This window comes from Bos grunniens, chromosome X (assembly GCF_055505025.1).
Source record: "Bos grunniens cultivar Pamir isolate PY7600 chromosome X, Bosgru_T2T1.0, whole genome shotgun sequence".
NCBI classification, from domain to species: domain Eukaryota; kingdom Metazoa; phylum Chordata; class Mammalia; order Artiodactyla; family Bovidae; genus Bos; species Bos grunniens.
Genome location: NC_141194.1, coordinates 140,640,230 through 140,667,276, shown reverse-complemented (window position 1 = coordinate 140,667,276; position 27,047 = coordinate 140,640,230). Strand labels below are relative to the sequence as shown.

The following is a 27,047-nucleotide window of genomic DNA, read 5'->3' as shown; positions in this document are numbered from 1 at the left end:
ATCTTGGAGGGGAAGTATCATAAACTACTATCATATAAAAACACCAGAGTTTACAGGAGAAATGGAACTCAGCAAATTGCACAATGCCTGGCATATGGTAGTTGTCTGACTACTAAATGTGTTACTTGAATGGTGAATGAAAGGGTACAAAGGCTTTGATATAAGCTTGGTCAGAAACAGCCCAGAAAGTAGGACAGAAGAACATTAAATACAAATAATGGTTCCTCTGCTGGTCTCAGTTTATGAAATATTCAGTGTTCACCACTTATGGAATGGTCAACATCCTAAATAAAGTAGATGAGGGAAAAATGTGTTGTACCTTTTGCTACTCTAAAAAGACATGCAGACAAGAGATTGAGTTCCTTAATCCAATTTTAGCTGAATATTTTTCCTAGGACCAAACAAGACCTTGGTATCTTAAAGAGGAAGGACAGATACCCAGTTTTCTAGATTGAGCTGAAGTTGTTGCCAGGTTTCAGCGAGGCAGTTCTCACCTAAAGGTATGAGACAATTGTTATTTGAATGGGCAAACAAACCTCTTTCATAGTTGACTTCATCTATGACTGGAGCTTCGGATCAACAGTTTGCTCATCTCCTTCCAGCACGCTCTACTTATAGGAAAAGTGCTGTGCTGTGTGCTGTGCTTGGTCACTCAGTCATGTCCAACTCTTTGTGAACCCATGGACTGTAGCCTGCCAGGTTCCTCCGTCCATGGGGATTCTCCAGGCAAGATATGAATGGGTTGCCATGCCCTCCTCCAGAGGATCTTCCAAACCCAGGGATCAAACGCGGGTCTCCCGCCTTGCAGACAGATTCTTTACTGTCTGAACCACCAGGGAAGCCCAAGAATACTCGACTGGGTAGCTTATCCCTTCTCTAGGGGATCTTTTTGACCCAGGCATCTAACCGGGGTCTTCTGCATTGCAGGTGGATTCTTTACCAGTTGAGCTAACAGGAGCAAATAGAGTGTAAAAGCTGAACTTGATAGTAAAATTACACTGCCTGGCTTAGGAGCCAGAATCTATGTATCCTATCTGATAAGCCTATTACCACCCAGAGACATATGGAAGACTATAGGATTATGAAAAGACAAGAAGTAAGTCGAGCAAAGTTTGGTAAGGAAGAAGGAAATTTAGGTGCCTATGATACCATCTTGGCTAGGCATCAGGAAAGCATTCTGTGTAGGACTCTGTCCGAATAGGAAAGATGTTAGGATAGCTTGAGGGGGAAGGAGGTGGAGAGGCCTGAAAGGATAAGACTGTATCAGTGTCATTTTACAGTGGCTGGCAGAGTATTCTCAGGTCCAAGGAGACTTAGGAGTTTCCAGATATTACATGGTGTTTGCTCTTGCTTTCTCTTTTCACTCCTTGGATTTTATACTATCTTTTCTCTCTGTCCCTCCACATTGGCTAGAACATTGTATAATAGCTTTGGGTAATGAAAATAGGCTGTAAGTGTCACAAAAAAATGCCAGAAAGTCAAAATCAGTTCAAAATTTACCTCTCTGCTTTCAGATTTTCTTTGTACGAGTGGATATTTTAGTTATGAAAATTCAAATTATACTAAGGCTGTCAGGGAAAACCCAATAAAGGTAAACTAATACACTTTAATACATCCTCAAATTTCGTGCTTGCATTTTTAATTTTAGAAACATACTTAAAATATGTGGCTCTTGTCTTTGATGAGAGAGGAGTGGAAAATAAAAAACTTTGCATCCCAGGAAGCAGCCAATTTTAATTAAAAATGCCAGGCTAATTTGTCTCCCTCCCAGAGGCACCGATATTTTGCCTTTGGGCTGTTGTGTAGACTTGTCTGCCATTTGTCTGAATATAAATAACTCTCATTTTCACACTTGTCTTTTCTTGCAGTTTGTCAAAATGGTTGCTTATAGCAGTAAATTAATTTCCTATCTAATGAACATCTATCTATCTACAGAGAGACAGACAGACAGACAGTAGACATAGGCAGAGAGAGAGAGAGAGACAGCTCAAGGGTGCAAGAACAAGCTAGCACACCACTCATCAACGAAAGACTATTTTATCAGTTGTATGAGAACATAGTTGAATCAGGGGTCACCAAGACAATTCTCCTATTGGACGATTTGCTAGAAGGACTCATAGAACTTAGAAAAGCTGTACTCATCATGATGGTTCATTATGGTGAGAGGATACAAATTAAAATCAGCAAAGGGAAGAGGCATCTAGGGCAGAGCCCAGGAGCAACTGGGCACAGGCATCCACTTGTCCTCTCCCAGTGGAATTGCCCAGGTGGCATTTAATTCTCCCATTAACAAAGTGTGATGGCACATGAAAAGTGTTGCCAAAAAATAAATTCATTGGCGGCTTGGTGGCCAGGGTTTTATTAGGGGTCAGTCATAGGCATGGAAGCAACAGTTAGAACTGGACATGGAACAACAGACTGGTTCCAAATAGGAAAAGGAGTTCGTCAAGGCTGTATATTGTCACCCTGCTTATTTAACTTATATGCAGAGTACATCATGAGAAACACTGGACTGGAAGAAACACAAGCTGGAATCAAGATTGCCAGGACAAATATCAATAACCTCAGATATGCAGATGACACCACCCTTATGGCAGAAAGTGAAGAGGAACTCAAAAGCCTCTTGATGAAAGTGAAAGTAGAGAGTGAAAAAATTGGCTTAAAGCTCAACATTCAGAAAACGAAGATCATGGCATCTGGTCCCACCACTTCATGGGAAATAGATGGGGAAAGAGTGGAAACAGTGTCAGACTTTATTTTTCTGGGCTCCAAAATCACTACAGATGGTGACTGCAGCCATGAAATTAAAAAAGACGCTTACTCCTTGGAAGGAAAGTTATGACCAACCTAGACAGCATATTCAAAAGCAGAGACATTACTTTGCCAACAAAGGTTCATCTAGTCAAGGCTATGGTTTTTCCTGTGGTCATGTATGGATGTGAGAGTTGGACTATGAAGAAGGCTGAGCACTGAAGAATTGATGCTTTTGAACTGTGGTGTTGGAGAAGACTCTTGAGAGTCCCTTGGACTGCAAGGAGATCCAACCAGTCCATTCTGAAGGAGATCAGCCCTGGGATTTCTTTGGAAGGAATGATGCTAAAGCTGAAACTCCAGTACTTTGGCCACCTCATGCGAAGAGTTGACTCATTGGAAAAGACTCTGATGCTGGGAGGGATTGGGGGCAGGAGGAGAAGAGGAAGACAGAGGATGAGATGGCTGGATGGCATCGCTGACTCAATGGATGTGAGTCTCAGTGAACTCCGGGAGTTGGTGATGGACAGGGAGGCCTGGCGTGCTGCGATTCATGGGGTCGCAGAGAGTCGGACACGACTGAGCGACTGATCTGATCTGATCTGATAGGCATGGAGCTCCACATGACTGATCTTAGCTACTCAGTCTCCAGCACAGCCTTCCCCCACACCTTCCCCCTCTCCATGATCAAACTCCAGTGTGGCCCAGGGTCACAAAAAGCAGTGTTCAAGTTCAGTCTGCTGTGGTCCAAGGCCCCAGATATACAAAGACATTCTGATCAGGCAGGATATTCCAAAGGTTTATAGGATATTTCCCTGTAGTCTGTTAAGGGTTAGTCCTGAATACCTTCGGAATTTGCAGGAGGATTTGAATAAGCCAGGCCTGCAGAGTTAACCCTTTACTGAACACGGTGGTGCCAAATACAGAGGTCTTTCACACAGTTCTGAATGCTGAATTACTTCTTTGGGAAAAGTGTGAAGGCAGCATGATTCCTTTGCCCTCAAAATGTTGAAGGAAATAGACAATACTGCCTTCTGTCAAAGAGGCTTCTTTTGTAGTGTACATGTGCTAAGAGGCAATTAACTAGCATTGTGTAATCCCATACCAGAGACTTGTGGAATAGCCAGTACCGGTAGTCTTATGTGTGTTATGCTTGTTTCGGGAGCCCCCTTGTAACCTTTTAAAAATATTTCCTGGAAGGGGAAATACCACTTGGTTAATTATTTTTGCCTCTGCATAAAGTTCTTTATCCTTTTAGCAACATGTAATCTAGCAGAGGAGAAACCATAAGGGAATAGTGGATGGAAACATTTATTATTTGAAAAATAGGAGCAAAGATCTGGGCACAGAGTGCCCAAAATGGCATGCTTGTGACCATCCGTGGGAATTCCTGAGAATCAAGGGAACATTCTATTGACAGGGTATCTGGGGTATTTTCAGTATGAATTCAATATGAAGGTATATTTCTCCAACTTCCCCAATTTTTTTTAATTCTTTTTTTTTTAATTTTATTTTATTTTTAAACTTTACATAATTGTATTAGTTTTGCCAAATATCAAAATAAATCCGCCACAGGTATACATGTGTTCCCCATCCTGAACCCTCCTCCCTCCTCCCTCCCCATACCATCCCTCTGGGTCATCCCAGTGCACTAGCCCCAAGCATCCAGTATCGTGCATTGAACCTGGACTGGCAACTCGTTTCTTACATGATATTTTACATGTTTCAATGCCAAATTTTTTTTATGAATGCAGGCCCTGGGGATATGATGTGTTCTTATGTTTTATGTTTACCTGTTGATCTCACTTGATTTCAAGCATTTAGAAAAATATAATGGAAATATAGGATAGACAAGTATCCATGGCTTATATCAACAGCCTCTTACCCATGCTAGCAAGATTACTCCTAGAGCCCACCTATAGGTATGAACAAGGATGAAAACAGTGGTGGGAGTTTAAAGGAAAGCCATGGCAGTTTGCTGAAGGTGGACTGGAGTACAGTGCAACATACCTGATTCCATTCAGCATAGATACAGTTTAGTGAAGAGATCAGTGTACTTTGATATTATGAATGTATAATTTTAAATCTAGATAATTTGAGTTACCTAGAAAAAAACAAAATTGTTAATCATGTGATATTTTAAAACCAAATGGAGTCCTCTGTGATTTGGATCCTACACATATAATAAGGGTGCATTTGATATAATGTGCCCTATTATAATTGGGGTCATTTGGTTAAAAAAAAAAAAAAAGACCTGAATAAACTTGGGCCTCAAGCATTAAACGTGATGCCTGAACATTTTTAAGTTATCATAAGGATAACTTATCAAAACATTACTAAGAGCATTTTGGAAGGGCCTTAAGTGGTAGTTCAGTTTTATGTTGGTCTTTGTCCCTTATAGAATACTGAATTTCTTGCATTTCACGTTCTGCCAAGTTGTTTGCATAAAAGGATTTCCTGAATTTCTTGGTAATTAAATTTTGAAAATGTTTTGGATTTTGTTAAAGAGGGATTGATTTGATATTTGTTTTGTTTTCCAAATGTATTTTACTGTTTAAGCAGTGCAATTTAAACATGATATAATTTTTTTCTAATTTTTTCTCATATTTCTTATTTTTCTGCCCTTCATTTTCCCCCTCTTTCTTTCCTGTTGCTCTCATTTTTGCTCTTCTCTGCAACCTTTTCTCTCTCCTATTCATCAATGCAGCTATCCCTTGAATATTTACTTCAACACTCCCCTATTTTCAGGTACAATACTGGTTATAAGGGACAAAGAGATGAGTAATCAGAGCTTTCTCTTAAGAATTCCACAGTCTCACTTATATTTAGTGTTGTCAGTCTTCCTCGTTTCAGCCATTCTTGTGGCTGTGAAGTATTATCTCATTTTGGTTTTAATTTAGACTTCTCTGATGGTTAATGGTGTTGAGTACCTTTTCATGTACTCATTGGACATTCATATACCTTATTTTATTAAGTGTCTAACTCTTTGGCTCACTTTTATTGGATTGTCTCTATTATTGTAGTAATTCTAAGTTCTGAATACAAGTCCTTTTTTTAGATATATATATAGAAAACATATTCTCCCCATCTGTACCTTTTCTTATTACTCATTTAATGGTATATTTTGATAAAAAAGTTAATGGGGAAGAATTCATCAATATTTCTTTTATGTTTAATATTTTTGTGTTGTAAGAAAAATCTGCCTACCCAAATTGATAAAGTTTTTCACCTATGTTTATTTCTAGAATCTTTCCAGTGTTAGCTTTCATGCTTGGCTCTATTATGTATAAACAGTTAAATTTTGTGTATGGTGTGGTGTAGAGGTCAATATTCATTTTTTTTCAATTTTAATAGACTTTATTTTTTTAGAGCAGTTTTTGATCGCAAAATGGAACAGAAACTATTCTCCTCATCACCACCTCTCCCACTATTATAAATCCCCAATTTTGTGTGGCATGTGAGGTAGGTAGAAGTCAAGGTTAATTCTGCCCCCCCCACATTTTAATAGATATTAGAGCAGTTTTAGATTTACAACAAAATTGAGTGTAAAGTACCCTCTGCTGCCAACACATGCACTGCCTCCCCCACTATCCACATTCTATGCCAAAGTAATAAATTTGTTATAACCTATAACTTCATCACACCAAATCCATAGTTGACATTAGGGTTCCCTCTTGGTGTCGTACAGTCTATGGGTTTTGACAGATTTATGACATATGTCCTCCATTGTAATATCATACAGAATAGTGTCATGCTGAAAAGCCAGCATGGGCTTCCCTGGTGGCTCAGAGAGTAAAGAATCTGCCTGCAATGTGGGAGACCTGAGTTCAGTCCCTGGGTTGGGAAGATCCTCTGGCAGAGGGCTTGGCAACCCACCCACTTCAGTAGTCTAGCCTGGAGATTCCCCTTGGACAGAGGAGTCTGGTGGGATACAGTTCACGGGGTCACAAAGGGTAGGACACGACTGAGCAACTAAACATAGGAAAAATCCTCTGTGCTCTGCCAGTTCATTTCTCCCTTCTCCCCAGCGTCTGGCAACCACTGATCTTTCACCTGTCTCTGTAGTTTTGCCTTTTTCAGAATGTCGTATAGTTGGAATCATACTGGATGTAGCCTTTTCAGATTGACTTATTTCACTTAAATATATATTTGTTTCCTGCATGTTGTTTGTTTTCTTTTTCTTGATTTATTTATTTTTGGTTTCTCTGAGTCTTTGTTGCTGCACACAGGCCTTCTTTAGTTGCTGATTGGGAGCTACTCTTAGTTCTGGTGTGCAGGCTTCTCCTATCTATGGCTTTTCTTACTGCAGAGCACAGGCTCTAGCTATGCTAGAGTTGTTCAGTAGTTGTGACTTGTGGGCCCTAGAGCACGGGCTCAGTTAGTTGTGATGCATGTCTTTGTAATTATATTTTTAAATAGAGCAAGTCTTTAAATTAGGTAATGTAAGTCTTCTGACTTTGAAGCTGTGGCTCTAATTGGAGAAAATAGATATTTTGAAGTCTTGTAATCCATGGGCATGATAAATACCATGCTCTTTTTTATATCCTTTATTTTCTCTTATCAATATTTTAGTTTTCAGTGGGTACTTTACATACATCTTTTATTAAATTTATTTTATAAAATTATTATTTGATATTACTGTGAATAATAATGTAGAATTTATTTTCTAATATGCTTGTTCCTAGGGTAAAAAAAATGTTTATTGACTTTTTAAAAATTGTTGATTTTTAGTTGTGCTGGGTCTTCGTTGCTGCATGTGGGCTTTCTGTAGTTGCAGTGAGCGGGGGCTATTCTTCATTCTGGTGCATCAACTTCTCATTGCAGTGGCTTCTCTTGTTGCCAAGTTCAGGCTCTGGAGCATGCAGACTTCAGTAGCTATGGCACTCTGGCTTAATAGTTGCAGTGCATGGGCTTAGTTGCCCTTCAGCATGTGGGATTTTCCTGGACCAGGGATTGCACCCATGTCGTCTGCATTGGCAGGCAGATTTTTAACCACTCTACCATGAGGGAAGTCCTGCTTATTGACTTTTTAAATTAATAATTTAAAATATTTCAAAGGGTTTTTGTGGGTTCCTTAGAATTTTTTATGTATACAGTTACGTTGTCTATGGAAAAAGTTGTATTACTTTTTCTTTCTAATAATTACACCTGTATTACATTTTCCTGTCTCATTTCATTCATTAGGACCTCTGTTCAGCCACTAAGTCATGTCCAATTCTTTGCAACCCCATGGACTGCAGCACACAACAGGCTTTCCTGTCCTTTACTATCTCCCAGAGTTTGCTCAAATTTATGTCCATTGAGTTGATGATGCCATCCAACCATCTCATCCTCTGTCACCCCTTTCTCCTCCTGCCCTCAATCTTTCCCAGCATCAGGGTCTTTTCCAGTGAGTCAGTTCTTCGCATCAGGTGGCCAAAATATTGGCGCTTAAGCATTAGTCCTCCCAGTAAATATTCAGGGTTGATTTCCCTTTAGGATGGACTGGTTTGATCTCCTCGCAGTCCAAGGGACTCTCAAGAGTCTCCTCTAACACCACAGTTCAAAAGCATCAATTCTTCAGTGCTCAGCCTTCTTAATAGTCCAACTTTCATACCTATACATGACTACTGGAAAAATCATAGCTTTAACGATACAGACCTTTGTCAACATAGTGATAACTCTGCTTTTGAATATGCTATCTAGGTTGGTCATAGCTTTTCTTCCAAGGAGCAAGCATCTTTTAATTTCATGGTTACAGTCACTGTCCACAGTGATTTTGGAAACCAAGAAAATTAAATCTGTCACTGTTTCCACTTTTTTCTGCCTCATTTCACTAATTAGGACCTTTAGATCCATATTGAAGTGTTGATAGGGAAATGGTTATCTGATTTTAAGTTAAGGGCCAAATAGTCACTATTTCACCATTACATATGATTTCTAAAAAATTTTTTAATTGAAGAATAATTGCTTTATAGAATTTTGTGGTTTTCTGTCATATATCAACAAGAATCAGCCATAGGTACACCCATGTCCCCTCCCTCCCGAACCTCCCTCCCATCTCCTTCCCCATCCTACCTTTCTAGATTGTCACAGAACCCCTGTTTGCATTCCATGAGTCAAACAGCAAATTCCCATTGGCTATCTATTTTACATATGGTATTGTAAATATCCATGTTACTCTCTCCATAGCTCTTACCTTCTCCCTCTCCACACCCCCCACCATGTCTATAGGTCTGTTCTCTATGTCTTTTTCTCCATTGCTGCCCTGAAAATAAATTCATCAGTGCCATCTTTTTAGATTCCATATATATGTGTCAGTATGTGATATTTATATTTCTCTTTCTGACTTACTCACTCTGTATATAGGTTCGAGGTTCATCCACCTCATTAGAACTGACTCAAATGCATTCCTTTTTATGACTGAGTAGTATTCCATTATATATATGTAGCACAGCTTCTTTATCCTTTATCATATACATATGATTTTTAACTGTGTGTTTTTCTTTGTGGATGCCATTTATAAAATAAATTTTACTTCCATTCCCAATTTACTACTAGTTTTTAGCAAAAGGAGATGTTGGGTATTATCAAATACTTTCTCCACATCAACTAAATTGATTGTTTGAGTTTTGGCCTTTATTCTGTTAATGTGGTAAACGACACTATAAAATTGTTAATGCAGTTTCCTGTGCCCAGAGCACAGTGAGGCCAAGCAAACTGAAAGGTCGGAGTTTGGAGCAGAGAAAAGTTTATTGCAGGGCCATGCCAGGAGACAAGGTGGCTCTTGCCTTAAATAGCCTTGAGCTCCCTAAAGGGTTTTGGCAAAACATTTTTAAAAGCCAGGTTTGGAAGGGTGGGTCACAGGGTCCATAATCAGCTCATACACAGTTCTCTGATTGGCTGATGGTGAGGGAACAAGGTGATGTCACAAGGGTTAACATTATCAGCCTTTGGGTCCCAGGAGGTCTAGGGTTATGTGCTCAGGATCATCAAGTAGGTAACATCTTCCATTTGGTGGGGAGTTATCATATCTGCAAACAAATCAGGAAATTTGCTGATTATATATCATCTAGTTACTTCAGAGAGGAGCTAAAGCAGAGGGCATAGGGGAAGAAGGCCTGTTCAGGGAAGACTATAGGATCCTGCTGGGTTAGAAAATAATTTTTTTTTTTTAAAAAACCCTTTTATTCTTGGAATAAACTCACTGTGGTCATTTTTATATAATACGGGATTCAGTTTGCAGTTTTATGTTTAGGTTTTTGCACCTGTGTTCTTGAATGATATTGTCACATAAATGTTCTTTTTCATAATTTTTTGGTCAGGTATTGGGGTTAAAATTATGCTGACTTCATTAAATAATTGAGGAAGTGTTCCCTTTTTTAAAAAACGTAAAGTTTAAATTTGGTGATATATTATGTTCATGAATCCTTTAGTGTTCAATAAAATATGGAGAACAGTATGGAGCTTCCTTAAAAATCTTGGAATAAAACTACCAGATGACCCAGGAACCCCACTATTGGGCATATACCCTGAGGAAACCAGAATTGAAGAAGACACACGTGCCCCAGTGTTCATTGCAGTCCTATTTACAATAGCTAAGACATGGAAGCAACCTAGATGTCCATTGGCAGATGAATGGATAAGGAAGTTGTGGTACATATACACAGTGGAATTATTACTCATCTATAAAAAGGAGTGTATCTGAGTCAGTGCTAATGAGGTGGATGAACTTGGAGCCTATTATACAGACTGAAGTAAGTCAGAAAGAGAAAGACAAATACCATATATTTACACATATATATAGAATCTAGAAAGGTGGTACAGATGATCCTACGTGCAGGGCAGCAAAAGAGACACACGTAAAGAACAGACTTTTGTAATCAGTGGGAGAAGCAAAGGGTGGGATGATTTGAGAGAATAGCATTGAAACATATGTATTACCATGTGTAAAACAGATAACCAGTGCAAGTTTGATGTATGACGCAGGGCACCCAAAGCCGGTACTCTGTGACAACCTGGAGGGGTAGGGTGGGGAGGAAGATGGGAGGGGGGCTCAGGATGGAGAGGACACATGGATACCTATGGCAAATTCATATTGATGTATGGCAAAACCATCACAATATTGTAATTATCCTCTAATTAAAAAAATAAGAAAAGGCCTTTGAACTTGGAGTTTTCTTTGTGGGAAGTTAATTACAAGTTTAAATCCTTTAATAGTTGTAACATTATTTGGGTTTTTTTTTTGTGTGAGTTTTGGCAAGTTGTACTTTTTTATGAATTTGTCTGTTTCAACTAAATTTTTATTTTTCTTTGATTTTCATTGTTCATTTTGGCTTTCTGCTAACTTCTTGAGAGGAGTGCCTAGTTAAGACATCCACAAACTTTGTTACAAAGCTCCATTTTAGGCTTGTGAACCATGTAGTCATTGTCTCAGTTACCTCTTCAGTTGTAGCACAAAAGCAGTCAGCCTGCTGCTGCTGAGTCGCTTCAGTCGTGTCTGACTCTGTGAGACCCCATAGATGGCAGCCCACCAGGCTCCCCCGTCCCTGGGATTCTCCAGGCAAGAACACTGGAGTGGGTTGCCATTTCCTTCTCCAATGCATGAAAGTGAAAAGTGAAAGTGAAGTCACTCAGTCGTGTCCCACTCTTAGCGACCACATGGACTGCAGCCCACCAGGCTCCTCTGTCTGTAGGATTTTCCAGGCAAGAGTACTGGAGTAGGGTTCCATTGCCTTCTCTGAAAAGCAGCCATAGGCAATACTTAAACAAATGGGTGTGGTTATATTTTCCTAAAGACTATTTACAAAAGCAGATGACTGGCCTGTGGGCCATAGTTAGCAAATTCTTATAACAGTGATTTTCAGCTTGCCTGCCTTCTTTTCTCAGTTATTCATTTAAGATTATAAATTTTCCTCTAAGCCTCAAGTCTTTATATATCATATTTTCTTTTTTTTTATATCAATTTTCTTGATTACTTAGTTCAAAATATTTTTCAAACTCCATTGTGATTTCTTTTTTGACCCATGGTTATTTTGAACTGTATTTCTTAGTTTCAAAACATATAAGGATTTTTAAAGTGATATTTTGTTATTCTATATTAATTCCACTGTGGGCAGAGAACATGCTCTGTGTAATTTAAAGCATTATGGTCAATTTTAGTATAATTTTTTATCATGTACTTGCAAAGGATTCTCTCTTCACTTTGGTGCACTGTTCTGTGTCTCAGTTATGTCTAATTTGTTAATTATTTTATTCATAGCTTCTTTATTCTGTCAGTTAGGTAATTGTGTTAAACTCTCCCTGTGGTTGTGGATTTGTCTGTTTATATTTTCTTTTGTGTGTGTGTGTGGTTTCAGTTTTCTTCAAGTTTTTATTGAGATATAACTGACATACAGCAGTGTACAGATATAGCTCATTTTACTGCATGTAGCTTTTTGGTGCTTTGCAGATGTACAAAATGAAGGTTTGTGGCAATCCTGTGATATCAGATGATGGCTTGCACTTTTTAACAATAAAGTATTTTAAGTATATACATTTTTTTTTAGACAGTGCTATGGCACACTTAACAGGCTACAATATAGTATAAACATAACTTTTATATGCACTGGCAAACCAAAAAATTTGTGTGAGTTGCTTTATTGCAACATTTGCTTTATTACAGTAGTCTGGAAACAAACCTGAAATATCTCTGAGGTATGCCTGTACAAGTTTAAGGTGTACAGCATAATGACTTGCCTTACATATATTGTGAAACAATTACTGCAATAAATTTAGTTAACAGCCATCCTATCTCAAATGATACAAAGAAAAAGGAAAAAGAAAAATATATTTTCCTTCTGATAACAGAACTCGTAGGGTTTGTCCTCTTAACAATGGTCAAATATACCATACAACAGTGTTAACTATAGCCATCATGTTGCTCATTACATCCCTAGTGCTTACTGATCTTGAACTAGAAGTTTGAACCTTATTACCAGCTTATTTCCATGTTCAATCCTACATAATTTTTCCTTATATATTTCAAAGATGTGTTATTAGATCAAATCAGATCAGTCGCTCAGTCGTGTCCGACTCTTTGCGACCCCATGAATCGCAGCACGCCAGGCCTCCCTGTCCATCACCAACTCCCGGAGTTCAGTGAGACTCACGTCCATCGAGTCAGCGATGCCATCCAGCCATCTCATCCTCTGTCGTCCCCTTCTCCTCCTGCCCCCAATCCCTCCCAGCATCAGAGTCTTTTCCAATGAGTCAACTCTTCGCATGAGGTGGCCAAAGTACTGGAGTTTCAGCTTTAGCATCATTCCTTCCAAAGAAATCCCAGGGCTGACCTCCTTCAGAATGGACTGGTTGGATCTCCTTGCAGTCCAAGGGACTCTCAAGAGTCTTCTCCAACACCACAGTTCAAAAGCATCAATTCTTTAGCGCTCAGCCTTCTTCACAGTCCAACTCTCACATCCATACATGACCACAGGAAAAACCATAGCCTTGACTAGATGAACCTTTGTTGGCAAAGTAATGTCTCTGCTTTTGAATATGCTGTCTAGGTTGGTCATAACTTTCCTTCCAAGGAGTAAGCGTCTTTTAATTTCATGGCTGCAGTCACCATCTGTAGTGATTTTGGAGCCCAGAAAAATAAAGTCTGACACTGTTTCCACTCTTTCCCCATCTATTTCCCATGAAGTGGTGGGACCAGATGCCATGATCTTCGTTTTCTGAATGTTGAGCTTTAAGCCAACTTTTTCACTCTCCACTTTCACTTTCATCAAGAGGCTTTTGAGTTCCTTTTCACTTTCTGCCATAAGGGTGGTGTCATCTGCGTATCTGAGGTTATTGATATTTCTCCTGGAAATCTTGATTCCAGTTTGTGTTTCTTCCAGTCCAGCATTTCTCATGATGTACTCTGCATATAAGTTAAATGGTGACAATATATAGCCTTGACGAACTCCTTTTCCTATTTGGAACCAGTCTGTTGTTCCATGTCCAGTTCTAACTGTTGCTTCCTGACCTGCATTCAGGTTTCTCAAGAGGCTGGTCAGGTGGTCTGGTATTCCCATCTCTTTCAGAATTTTCTACAGTTTATTGTGATCCACACAGTCAAAGGCTTTGGCATAGTCAATAAAGCAGAAATAGATGTTTTTCTGGAACTCTCTTGCTTTTTCCATGATCCAGCGGATGTTGGCAATTTGATCTCTGGTTCCTCTGCCTTTTCTAAAACCAGCTTGAACATCAGGAAGTTCACGGTTCACATGTTGCTGAAGCCTGGCTTGGAGAATTTTGAGCATTACTTTACTGGCATGTGAGATGAGTGCAATTGTGCAGTAGTTTGAGCATTCTTTGGCATTGCCTTTCCTTGGGATTGGAATGAAAACTGCCCTTTTCCAGTCCTGTGGCCACTGCTGAGTTTTCCAAATTTGCTGGCATATTGAGTGCAGCACTTTCACAGCATCATCTTTCAGGATTTGGAATAGTTCAACTTGAATTCCATCACCTCCACTAGCTTTGTTTGTAGTGATGCTTTCTAAGGCCCACTTGACTTCACATTCCAGGATGTCTGGCTCTAGGTCAGTGATCACACCATCGTGATTATCTGGGTCGTGAAGATCTTTTTTGTACAGTTCTTCTGTGTATTCTTGCCACCTCTTCTTAATATCTTCTGCTTCTTTTAGGTCCATACCATTTCTGTCCTTTATCGAGCCCATCTTTGCATGAAATGTTCCTTTGGTATCTCTGAGTTTCTTGAAGAGATTCCTAGTCTTTCCCATTCTGTTGTTTTCCTCTATTTGTTTGCATTGATCACTGAAGAAGGCTTTCTTATCTCTTCTTCCTATTCTTTGGAACTCTGCATTGAGATGCTTATATCTTTCCTTTTCTCCTTTGCTTTTTGCTTCTCTTCTTTCCATAGCTATGTTCATATAAATTTAGAATTATTTTCTTAATTGATTGATCCCTTTATCATTAGAAAACATCCCACTGTGTCTCTAGTAATGCTTCTTGCCTTAACCTTTAGTTTGTCTATTAGTCTAGCGTCATCAGCTTTCTTCTGTTTGGAGTGTGCATGACATATCCTTCCTATCTTTATACTTGCAGTTTTCCATACTCATGTTTAAGATGTATTTCTTATATGAAACATATGTATTTGTATTTAGTCCAACAGTTGTTTAATTGGAGTACCTTGTTGATTTACATGCACTATAATTAGTACCTATATTTGCATTTAAATCCATATTGCCGAATTCTTCATATGTTTTCCATTCATTCTAAGTTCATTTTGTCCCTTCTTATTTTGCCTTCTTTTGGATTAACTAGTTATCTTTTCCTCTTCTATTAGCATGGTAACTATATACTGTTTTATTATTATTTTAGTGGATACCCTAAATATTATAGCACACATTCCTGGCTTCTTCCAAGCTTCAAACACAATGAAAAAAGTGAAAATGTTAGTTGCTCAGTCGTGTCCAACTCTTTACAACCCCATAGACTATAGCCTTCCTCTGTCCATAGTATTCTCCAGGCAAGAATACTGGAGTGTGGGTAGCCATTCCCTTCTCCAGGGGATCTTCCCAACCCAGGGATGGAAACCAGGTCTCCTGAATTACAGGCAGATTTTTTACCATCTGAGCCACCAGGGAAGCCCAGCTAGTAACTCCATTTTAACCTTTTCTCAAATTATATGCTGTTCTAATTGTGTATCTTTCTATATTTTAAACCCCACAAGAGGAAGAATATTCTTCCTCCTGAAGAATACCCTTTTACTATTTCTCTCAGTTTGAATCTAGGTAGTGAAAATTTTATTTTTGTTTTGTTTAATAGTTATTTTCCTTAAGCACTTTGATAGTATCATTCAGTCCCCCCCGCCCCTGGATTGTATTGTCTCTGTTGAGGTAAGCAGCAAGTTTAATTAATATATTGAACATAATCTATCTTTATTTTCTCTTTTCTTTTTGTTTGTTTTAGATTTCTATTGAGATAAAATTCACTGTTTTATTTATTGTACATAAAAATATTACAGAAAGAAATTGAGTTCTAGTATGACAGTATCTTCCTAAATAAAGGCTCCTACCTTTTTCTTTAAACTGACAAATGGTTATGAGAACTCACAGTCCTGGATCATCTTAATGCAGTTTCAGTGACTGGTAGGCATAGTCTCTGAGTAAGCTGGTCTTTTACAGTCCATCCTATGCCTAAGACAGAAATTCCCGTGCCCCAATCTAAAGCATTTACCTTGCCTCCCCAGTAGACTCTGGATTTCACTTGTTCTCCTCTAATCTCATCAGATTTTCAAATTTATTGTTCAGTTTCTTGGTCTCTAAGCTGCCTATTCTAGAATGAAAGATCCAGATTACCTTTCTTGGTTTCCTTCTCCTTTTATATCTTTATAAGTTTTTACCACCATTTTAGTTCTCTAGTGCCTTCCTAGAGACTTAAATTTTGTCATTTGTAAATATTTTTCTTTCTTTCTTTTTCAGACAACAGACTTTAAAAAATATTTATGGCAGGCTTTCTGGTTGTTTTTTGGGGAAGTTGGTCTTTATTGCTTCTTATTAGCTAGTTACCTTTATACACAGTAGAAATCTGCTAGTTGGTTTTCAGTTCAGATCAGTTCAGTCGCTCAGTCGTGTCCGACTCTTTGCGACCCCATGAATCACAGCACGCCAGGCCTCCCTGTCCATCACCAACTCCCGGAGTTCACTGAGACTCACGTCCATCGAGTCAGCGATGCCATCCAGCCATCTCATCCTCTGTCGTCCCCTTCTCCTCCTGCCCCCAGTCCCTCTCAGCATCAGAGTCTTTTCCAATGAGTCAACTCTTTGCATGAGGTGGCCAAAGTACTGGAGTTTCAGCTTTAGCATCATTCCTTCCAAAGAAATCCCAGGGCTCATCTCCTTCAGAATGGACTGGTTGGATCTCCTTGCAGTCCAAGGGACTCTCAAGAGTCTTCTCCAACACCACAGTTCAAAAGCATCAATTCTTCAGCGCTCAGCCTTCTTCACAGTCCAACTCTCACATCCATACATGACCACAGGAAAAACCATAGCCTTGAGTAGACGGACCTTTGTTGGCAAAGTAATGTCTCTGCTTTTCAATATGCTATCTAGGTTTTAAAATGTCCTTATTTGGCCAATAAAATTTCTGCAATCTTTTATCAGATCCCCAGAGTCTTTTTGTGGAGATTTTGCTTGCCCACAAAATCTCTAGGTTTAAGAGCCACTGATTAAGCAGATACAAAAGAAGTAAATATTCCCAATCTTGTGATTAAGGAGCTTATAAAATCATAGTTACCATGGAAGAAGTAATTAGTGACTTGTAGAATATTGTATTTATTACAAAGCTTTGATTGAATAGCATGATCTCCAATAGTAGTTCAGAATTCACATAGAAGATGGGTCTAGAGCTAGGGTTTGAAGGATAGAGATTGCCATACGTTGGGGGAGAGTATTTTGGACATGCAACAACCTAAACTAAGGCTTAGTCACCATTGAACTGATTTAATTCATAGCATAATGACTGAATAGTTTATCCCTTAATCCTTCTTTCCCTTGGTATGTTGTTAATACTAATCAGACTCTGCTGAAAACTTGGGAATTCATTGGTGTACACTGTGATACATGTGTTAATTTGATTGCCTGTGATTTCTGTAGCAGACCCAGGAGTGCAGCAAACATGCAGGTAATTGTATAAACTCTGCATTGTTCCCTAGCTGGGTGTTTTACAATCAGCTCCACCCCAGGAGAATCCCAGCTAACCCAGCTGTTTTCTTCTAATGCTCAGTTTAGGGACTCCCCTGTACTCACTCCCCTGCCTTGGTACCTGAGTGAGACATTTGTGATTATAAGCCTAAAGCATAAAAGTAAAGATTAGGAACCACATTGCACCTCCCTGTTCAGGCTGCTGATTTCACCTGGCTGAAGTGACAGTGTTTTGGAGCTCAGTATTTTTTTTCTGTGAATCTGCTGAAGATGCATGAAACATCTTATATAATTTGTGAGGGCACAGAGCCTCTATCTTTTAGGTATTCAGTTGGTCTGAATCTCTGGCAGAGGTCAAGAGAGCTGACAAGGTAGTATTGTGAGCGTGACTTTAATTTCATAAGCTCAGGTGCATAAGAAGTATTTTATATGTTTTCTCTAAATCAGGTTTCATCTACTCTGAGCCCCCAATTCATCAGGCTAGTTGGAAATTCAATCTCAGTTATCATTGGTCCTTTATCTTATCCCTGTGCTTCGTCCATTGTTCAGTGGTCTTGGGAGTCTAGCACAGAGCAGAACATGCAGGGAGGGCTCTTTGATCTTTGGGTCATACTGATCACCACTGATGGACTCCTCATCCAAGCCTGCCCAGACACTTGAAGGGAAGTTCTGCTGTGGCCTCCGTGGATTTTTGCTGAGTCTTTGTGTCCTTGGGCCCATGAGGTAGCCTCTTCAGACACCACCACATGTGTTCCTCCAAGATCCTGACACCATTACAGGGAATTCTCAGAGGAAGAGGATCTAAGCACAGTCCCCTCCATAGCCTTCTAGCATCTTTTCTTCTTTTCACAGAGGCAAAGATGAAAATATAGTGGCAAGTACTGTGAAGTTACCTCCCAACTCTGCTGCTAGTAGATATCTCTCTCTTTCACTGGGTGAAAGGGGTTTGTGGGAACCTGGCAACTAAGAGAAGCAAAGGAGCTTTAGAGTCGTCAGTTGATTACCTATTTGGCCTCAGGTCCTATGCAATGAATAACATCTAGTCTGTGTGCTCAGATTCTGTTCTAGAGGAGGACAAAGATGTAAGGGCAAAAGAGGCCCTTACTGCTGCCGACCTCAGCTTCTGAGGGGAGCATCTTAACTCTTAGCTCTCACATTGCCTTTTTCATTTTAACTGGTAATTCTGAGTCAGTTTTCCTTTGGGGACGTTTGGCCTGTAACTATGGGAATGGATGAGTGTGCCTATTTCTGTAGTAGGTGTTCTTGGGCTGTGTGGCCTCAAAGGCCGGAACTGCGTGGCTCAGGCACTTTTCTGAAATCTGTGCCTTTGCAAGACTTCCTGCTGCAGATAAGGACAGCGACTTCTCTTATCTGCTTGTCCCTAGTTGCCTCTCTCTGGCAAGCTACTGACTTCACCTGCAGAGCTATATTGCTTTTATTCCTGAATTATACACTGCAGGCACTCGAGATTAGTGCCAAGAGAGGAGAAAGGGGAACTGTTTCTGGGGAAAGGAATTGTGTAGGTGCTAGTTGCTTTAAAAGCTAGGGGCTAGAGTGGTATTTAGTCAAACATGGCTGCCACACAGCAATGAAAAGGCCTTTTGGCATCGTTTTCAAAGAGCTCTACACTGACATGCTTCGTACTCTGACAGTTATTCTAGGGAAATGTGTATAAAATGTTTCAGCCTTTTAAAAAAAATTCCTCACCTGTTTTAGCTGTATATCACATTTTTGCTGAAGCTTCTGGAATACTAATGATATCAGGTTTTTGTTAATTCAGTGATGCTGTGTTGTAAACTGAAAAGTTTACATTCTTGGCCCATACTGTTTTAATTTTCTAACCATCTGAGCAAACTGCACCTCTTACTTGATAAGTATCTAATGTTCTTCTTGTCAAGTATATGTTTCTCCTAAGAAACTTAGTCCTGGGGAGAGCCTTTTATGTGCAATTTTGACTTTGTATTTTGTAAGTCTCTATTAATGTTTTTTTCCCTCTCCATAGAAGTGGGGCTCCTTTTCAGAGTTTTATCTTTTTTAACAAATGTGAGTAAATCTAAGTGGAACTTCTACAGAGAGCCCTTAAAATTGCCCTAATGACTTAGGGGTATCAAGGTTACCGGTATTCTTTTTAATTTAGGCAGAAGGGAATTAATTTTGAGGAAGAAGTACGTTAAACCACATTCTCCCAGCAGAAGTGAGGTTAGTTTCTTAAATATCTGTCTTCCTCTCACTTGAAATCTATCTATATGAGAGAAGGAAAGACAGCAGGCAGAACTGGAGAGTATTGAATGTATAAAGCAGATCACCTGGTTTCTCTGATTATTTTTTTCCTGTCCCATCTGGATGGTCCCTCTCCTTAGCCTGTTTTTGGACACCCCCACCTGCTTTCTACACCCTGACAAAACTTGGTCTGAAGAAGGAATTGGAAACATATTCACAGTAAAGTCTGAAAAACTTAATGGCTTAACATGTCACTACTCTATGACACTTGCAAAACTCAAAAGAAAACCTCTCATAGATTTTCAGGCCTCAGTCCTTTAGTAGTACGTTTCTGTACTCCACTTCCAACCATCAGAATATCTGGTTAGGGTTTCCCTAGTGTTTTTTCATATATCTGATTCTGACTCAAAGTATCCATGCTGAGTGGCAGTTGAACTGTACGTGACCAAGTCTCTGATTTGATCTCTGACTCTGTGTGTGTGTAGGGGGAGGGCAGGGGGTTGGTGGTGGGGAATGGAGATGTAAAGAGGAAGAGCAGTGCTAAGAAGGAAGCAACTCTGTCATGCTTGTGCATCCTCTGTGGGTTGAATGGGGCTGTATTTCATGGAAAGATGGAAAACCAAGCATAATTCCTGGTTATGACTCTGGTGATTAACAAAGATAAAGGTGTGTCATTTAGAAAACATTTGGAGAGATGCCAGACTGGGATTGTATACATCATTCTAACTTAACTTCTTCTTAACTGTATATTCTTGGATGAATTCTTTCCCCTCTCTAGCCCTGGATTCCTCAAATGTAAAATGAAACTCCTGCCTACCTGCTGTTGAAGGATACCATGAAGAACAAAGGAGAGAATAAATATAAAAGCCTTTTGCAAACCCCAAAGCTGTAAGTACAGTTTAAAGCTGAGATGTTTGTAAATGAGGACAACAGTTTAATAATATTCAGCTGATTTCTTCAACCTTGCCTTCTTGCTTTTCCCTACAGTTGCATTGCCTTTTGCTTCCTTGGTTGGTAAAGGCCACACCAATGTAAAACTGGTGGCATAGTCTGGTTAGCCAAAATCATTTAGTGCTCCTGGGAAGTCATAGAGGGCCCTGTGCTCAGAAGGGCCCTGTACTTGGCTTAATGGTCTGTTTTCTTCACCTTGAAATTCTTTAAAAAGCTGTCACACATTTTCATTTTGCACTTGTTCAGTGGCTCAGTCTTGTCTGACTCTTTGCAACCCAATGGACTGCAGCACAACAGGCTTTCCTGTCCTTCACTATCTCACAGAGTTTTCTCAAACTCATGTCCATTGAGTTGGTGATGCCTTCCAACCATCTCATCCTCTTTCATCCCCTTCTCCTCCTGCCCTCAATCTTTCCCAGCATCAAGGTCTTTTCTAAGGAGTCAGCTGTTCTCATCAGATGACCAAAATACTAGAGCTTCAGCTTCAGTATCAGTCCTTCCAATGAATATTCAGGGTTGATTTCCTTTAGGATTGACTGGTTTGATCTCCTTGCAGTCCAAGGGATTCTCAGGTCTTCTCCAACACCACAGTTAAAAAGCATCAATTCTTTGGTGCTCAGCCTTCTTTATGGTCTAATTCTCACATCTGTACACGACTACTGGAAAAACCATAGCTTTGACTAGATGGCCTTTTGTTGGCAAAGTGATATCTCTAGGTTTGTCATAGCTTTTCTTCCAAGGAGCAAGTGTCTTTTAATTTCATGGCTGCAGTCACTGTATGCAGTGATTTTGGAGCCCAAGAAAATAAAATCTGTCACTTGTTTCTGCTTTTTCCCCATCTATTTACCATGAAGTGATGGGACCAGATGCCATGATTTTAGTTTTTTGAATGTTGAGTTTTAAGCCAGCTTTTTCACTCTTCTCTTTCACCTTCATCAAGAGGCTCTTTAGTTCCTCTTCGCTTTCTGCCATAAGGGTGGTGTCATCTGTGTATCTGAGGTTATTGATATTTCTCCTGGCAATCTTGATTCCAGCTTGTGTTTCATCCAGCCCGGCATTTCACATGATGTACTCTGCATAAATTTAAATAAGCAGGGTGACAATATACAGCCTTGACATGCTTCTTTTCCAATTTTGAACCAGTCCATTGTTCCATGTCTAGTTCTACCTGTTGCTTCTTGACCTGCATACAGGTTTCTCAGGAGGCAGGTAAGGTGGTCTGGTATTCCATCTCCTAAATCATGTAGGTGATCCTGGCCCTGGGCTGCTCTCTATTCTTTTGTGGAGGTGGAACTAGAAAGAAGTTTCTTATTGACTCCACTGGCAGGAGTATAATGGGAGTCAGTTAGCTGAGATTCTGCTGGGAGACTTTCCCAGAGGGGTTTCAATTACAGGAGTTAAGTAGTTCTCCAGATGAGCAGTGTGGGATGGTTAGCCTTGGCTAAGAACCAAATGTTAAGTCTGAGCCAAACATCTGGATGTCCATTGTGCTAATGAATGCCTTGGTGGAGCCTCATCAGCAGCAAGGATCATTAGGTCCTGACCATGCTAAAAGAAAACTTAGAATTCGCCAGCTCCTGGCCTCAGCAGCAAATGCCAACAGATGAGCAGTGGCCAGGCAGACAAGGCACATTGCCACAGAGCCCTAAGGAATCAGAGTTGGAGGACAGTTACAGGAATCTGATACTGACTGTGAGCTTGCCTTCCATTTCCTTCTGTTACAAGCTTATGTAACAGTGCAGTAGAACTTAATGAAGTGAATTTATAAATTGTCTGCCTTCTTCCCATCTTCCTCAGTGTCTGCTCAAATCTGCTTAGTGATTTGGTTCTTTCTTTGCCACTGGATGAAATCTTGGCAGGTCCTAAAGCTTCTGGATGATTACAAGTTCCCTGGTCACATTTGCCCCAAGAATTGTCTCTCTTCAATAATGAAAATGTGAAATCCTATGTAATGGTTAATATTCTGAACTTCATTTGAAGTTAAAGCTTCTTCCTTCCCTGAGAATGGTTCATTTCAGACTTAACTGTAGGATAAAAGGGGGCATACCTTTTTCATTGTGCATCTCCTTTTAGCCCTTCCCCACTGTGATAGCCACATTTTATGAACTATTTAGGTCACAGTGGGTAGAAGAGTAAGAAATAAGAAATAAAAGTCTTAACCTGAAAGGCCTTATTGTGGTTTGACTTTGATGTATCTGTTTGGCAGGTATTAAGCCTTACTCTTGAGTTGTCTTTAGTTATTTGTTGTTAGTTATTAGTTGTATTAGTTAATAGTTGTTAATTAGTTAATTAACTAATAGTTAATAGTTAATTAGTTAATAGTTAATTAGTTGTATTAGTTAATAGTTGTTAATTAGTTAATTAACTAATAGTTAATAGTTAATAATAATTAGTTGTATTAGTTAATCTATTAGTTAATAGTTTTAGTTATTAGTTGTATTTAGTTATTTACCTCCACATTCTTTAACAAAGTTAGTCTGTCTTCTGGATGGCTGTTAAAGAACACTCTCCCATTCCTACCCACTCCTAATTTTGATGATATATCTCATCTCTTTCTGCTGAGGTCCCATTGTTCTAGGGTTAAGGCAATCTTGAGATGGAGGATTGAAGAAAGCTCACTTCTGGTCTATGGTAGAGTAAATAATCGTCTTTCAAAGATATCAATGTCTGAATCTCTGGAAATTGTGAATATGTTATCTCACATGATAATAGGGACATTGTGGGTGTGATTAAGGATTTTGAGATGAGATTTTCCTGGATTATTTCTACTAATATTATAGTAAGGCCTGATATAATCACAAGGGTGTTTATAAGAGGGAAGCAAAGAGGGGAGAGAAGGCAATGTAAGAGTGGAAGTAGAAATTTGAGTGATGTGGCTACAAGCCAAGGGATGCCAGCAGTCTCTACAAGCAGAAAAGGATAAAGACTTTATCTTCCCTTGCAGCCCTCAGAATGAACCAGTCCGTCTAACACTGGTAAGACTCATTTTGGACTGTAACCACCAGAACTGTAAGAAACTTGTGTTTTAGGGCTTCCCTGGTGGCTCAGCTGGTAAAGAAATCGCCTGCAATTGCAGGACACCCCAGTTCAATTCCTGGGATGGGAAAATCCGCTGGAGAAGGGATAGGCTACCCACTCCAGTATTCTTGAGCTTCCCTGGTGGCTCAGCTGGTAAAGAATCTGCCTGCAGTGTGGGAGACCTGCATTTGATCTCTGGGTTGGAAAGATCCCCTGGAGAAGGGAACAGCTACCCACTCCAGTACTCTGGCCTGGAGAATTCCATGGACTGTATAGTCCATGGGGTCATAAACAGTCAGACATGACTGACTTTCACTTGCACTTTTTTAAGCCACTTACTTTGTGGTAATTTGTTATAGGAGCAATAGGAAAAAGTACCTGGTGAAAAAGGGATACCACTGTGGCATTTATGTAGACAAATTCTGGGCGTGTAGACCACTGTCACTGTACTATCCTCTCTTTGCTCTCAGAACAGCTAGGCAGCCACAACCTCCTGCCCTTTAGATTTCCAAATAGACACAAGTATCCTGTGGCCCCTAAATGGAAGGAGACAAAAAATAAGCCCTCTGAATGTTGAGGGCCTTCTCAGTTGAATTAAGGTAATGGGAAAACACCAACTTCTTTTTGCTTTGGGGAGAAGAGAGAATATTACTAAAAATCAACAATTTCTTTTTTGTTTAAGTATAGTTGCTGTGCAATATTATATCAGTTACAGGTGTATTATATAGTGATTCACTGACTCAACGGATATGAGTTTGAGCAGGCTTTGGGAGTTGGTGATGGACAAGGAAGCCTGACGTGCCGCAGTCCATGGGGTCCCAAAGAGTCAGTACAACTGAGCAACTGAGCTGAACTGAAAGGTTATACTTTGTTTGTAGTTATTGTAAAATATTGACTATATTCTCCATGTTGTATTTTGTTTTATATAGAGTAGTTTGTACCTCTTAGTCTCCTATCCCTATATTGCCCCTCTCATTTGTCCCCACTGGTAATCTCTAGTTCATTCTCTGTGAGTCTGCTGCTTTTATTGTTATATTCACTAGTTGGTTGTATATTTTAGATTCTACATATAAATGCTATCAGGCTTCCCAGGCATCAGTAGTGGTAAAGAACCAGCCTTCCGATGCAGGAGATGTAAGAGACACTGGTTCAATCCCTGGGTCAGGAAGATCCCCTGGAGATGGAAATTGCAGGCCACTTCACTATTCTTGCCTGGAGAATCCCATGGACAGAGGAGCCTAGTGGGCTCCACTCCATGGGGGTAACAGAGAGCCAGACACATCTGAAGTGTATTAGCACATGTGCACATACGCACACACACACAGACACACACAACTGACGTCATACAGTATTTGTCTTTCTCTAACATTGTACGTCCAAGTCCAGCCACATTGCTTCAAATGGGAAAACTTCATTCTTTTCTGTGGCTGAATAGTATTCCATTGTTTGTGTGTGCACACACACACACCACCTCTTATTTATCCATTATTTATCCATTCATTGTTGATGAACACTTAGGTTGCTTCCATATCTTGGCTATTGTAAATAATGCTGCTACAAATATAGGGGTGCATGTATCATTTCAAATTCACGATTTTGTGGGGTTTTGTTGGGTATATATGCAGAAGTGAAACTGCTGGATCATATCTTAATTCCATTTTTAGTTTTTTTGAGAAAACTTCATACTATTCTCCACCCTGGCTGCACCTATGTACCTTGCTACCAACAGTGTTCAAGGGTTCTCTTTGTTTCACATCTCTGCCAACATTTGTTCTTTGTGATCTTTTCAATGATAGCTATTCTGACAGGTGTGAGGTGATATCTCATTGTGGCTTTGATTTGCATTTCTCTGATAATTAGTGATGGTGAGCATATCTTCATGTATCTGTAGGCCACCTGTCTTTTGTCCTTGGAAAAATGTCTATATTCAGTTCTTCTGCCCATTTTTTAATCAAAATTTTTTGTTGTTGTTGTTTTGAGTTGTATGAGCTTCAACTACTTCTGAAAGGAGTTGTTTCCATTTTCCAATCCCTCCTCAACCTCAGCTCACTTCTGCCAGAGGTGGATATTTGCACTAAGGGTCATGAAACCTCCTTTAAGGGTTGCTGGACTTCACCTTCAAAATTCTTGCATTGGTAGTTCAAGAGCCTGACTTCGGAGTGGAAGTATACTTGTGAGTAATTTTTTTTTATTCTTAATCTTTTGAGGTGTCAGATTAAATAGATTGAAAGGGCCCCATTTTAATATCTTCTTATATTCATGAAAGCCCTTTCACAATGCTCAAGTGTCATCTTGGGGATGTGCTGGGAGATGGAAAGCACATTTAGAAACCGAATTTATGTAAAGACTGTAACTTAAAGAGTTTAAATTATTAGATTAGGCTTAAAATGAACAAATTGAGCTAGAGAAACTTCTCTCTTCTGTCTTTTTTATCTTCTCTCAAGTGGGTGAGGGTTTATCAGATCAGTTATAGAATCAATGAATAAGCTACACTTTCTTCGTGCATCTGAGTGCTGTATGAGTGGATTTTTTTCCTGCTATATGGTTGATTTTTGAGTACCTAATGATTGACAAAGTCAGCAATGCTTCTTCCATGTCAGGACTGTCTTAGGGACTACCATAGTGATTGCTACAGAAACCGATTACATAAATTTAATTAAAGGCTTTTATTGATGCTTAAGAATAGAGAACTTCCCAAGTGTATTACCTGACCTCTGGTGGAGGAAGGAAAACCCATCTATATGTCTTTCATATTTCTAGTTTAGAGATTGATGTAGTGGGATAAGACATTTCACTTAGAATAGGTATAAGATGCAGAATAGATGTAAGAATAGATGTAAAAAGGAAAATTATAAGTTGCATCCCTGAATCTTAGCCCTGCTTGGTGGAACCTAGGTTCTAGTCTTCATACCCTGCTGTAAGGAGAGCTGTCTGTTAGTACATGCAATGCCTGATGACTGCATGTAATATCTCAAGGAGAAAAAAAGCATAGAAATAAACACCCAGAAACATCTGTTGGGTCTGAAAAAGTACAGTGCTAATTTACATCCAGAACCATCATCAGCTGAGAAATGAATTAACTGGATGGCATGTTTAATGCATAGCATACAGTATCTTAGTTGCAAGTGTCTCATCTTCAATCAGAATATAAAGTTGTCTATTACACCTATTGCTCAGATGGTTGATAAGCAAATAAAGCTTATGCTTAGATCACAAGTGATTTCAGGAAGCTAACAATATGATTTTAGCTCTATTAAGTGAGTGTGCTTATGTGTTTTGTTAGAAGTGCATGTGATAATCATCTGAAAAGCACGGAGTAGGGGTTAGGAAGGATAGCTTCTCATCCCACCTTTGTCGTGTGTTAGCTCTATTGATCTTAGACAATTCACAACTTATCTGGGTTTATTATTTTTCATCATTTTATTGTAGGTACTGTTC

The 27,047-nt window shown here is 39.5% G+C and overlaps 1 protein-coding gene across 16 annotated transcripts in view; it reads left to right on the top strand.

The window, feature by feature from the left end:
* Positions 1 to 27,047, top strand: part of LOC147341495 (uncharacterized) — a 786,153-nt gene that overhangs the window by 414,824 nt on the left and 344,282 nt on the right. For 14 of the 16 annotated variants that reach the window (XR_015158816.1, XR_015158814.1, XR_015158810.1 and 11 more), the window contains one exon: positions 20,419 to 20,528. Coding sequence is in view for 3 of the 16 variants with exons in the window: in XM_086387341.1 (XP_086243467.1) it covers positions 20,419 to 20,439 (21 nt within the window). In the remaining 13 variants the exon portion in view is untranslated. Of the gene's footprint in view, positions 1 to 20,418; positions 20,529 to 25,654; positions 25,785 to 27,047 lie in introns of those variants that run through there. The other 2 variants (XM_086387342.1, XM_086387339.1) reach the window with 1 other exon arrangement.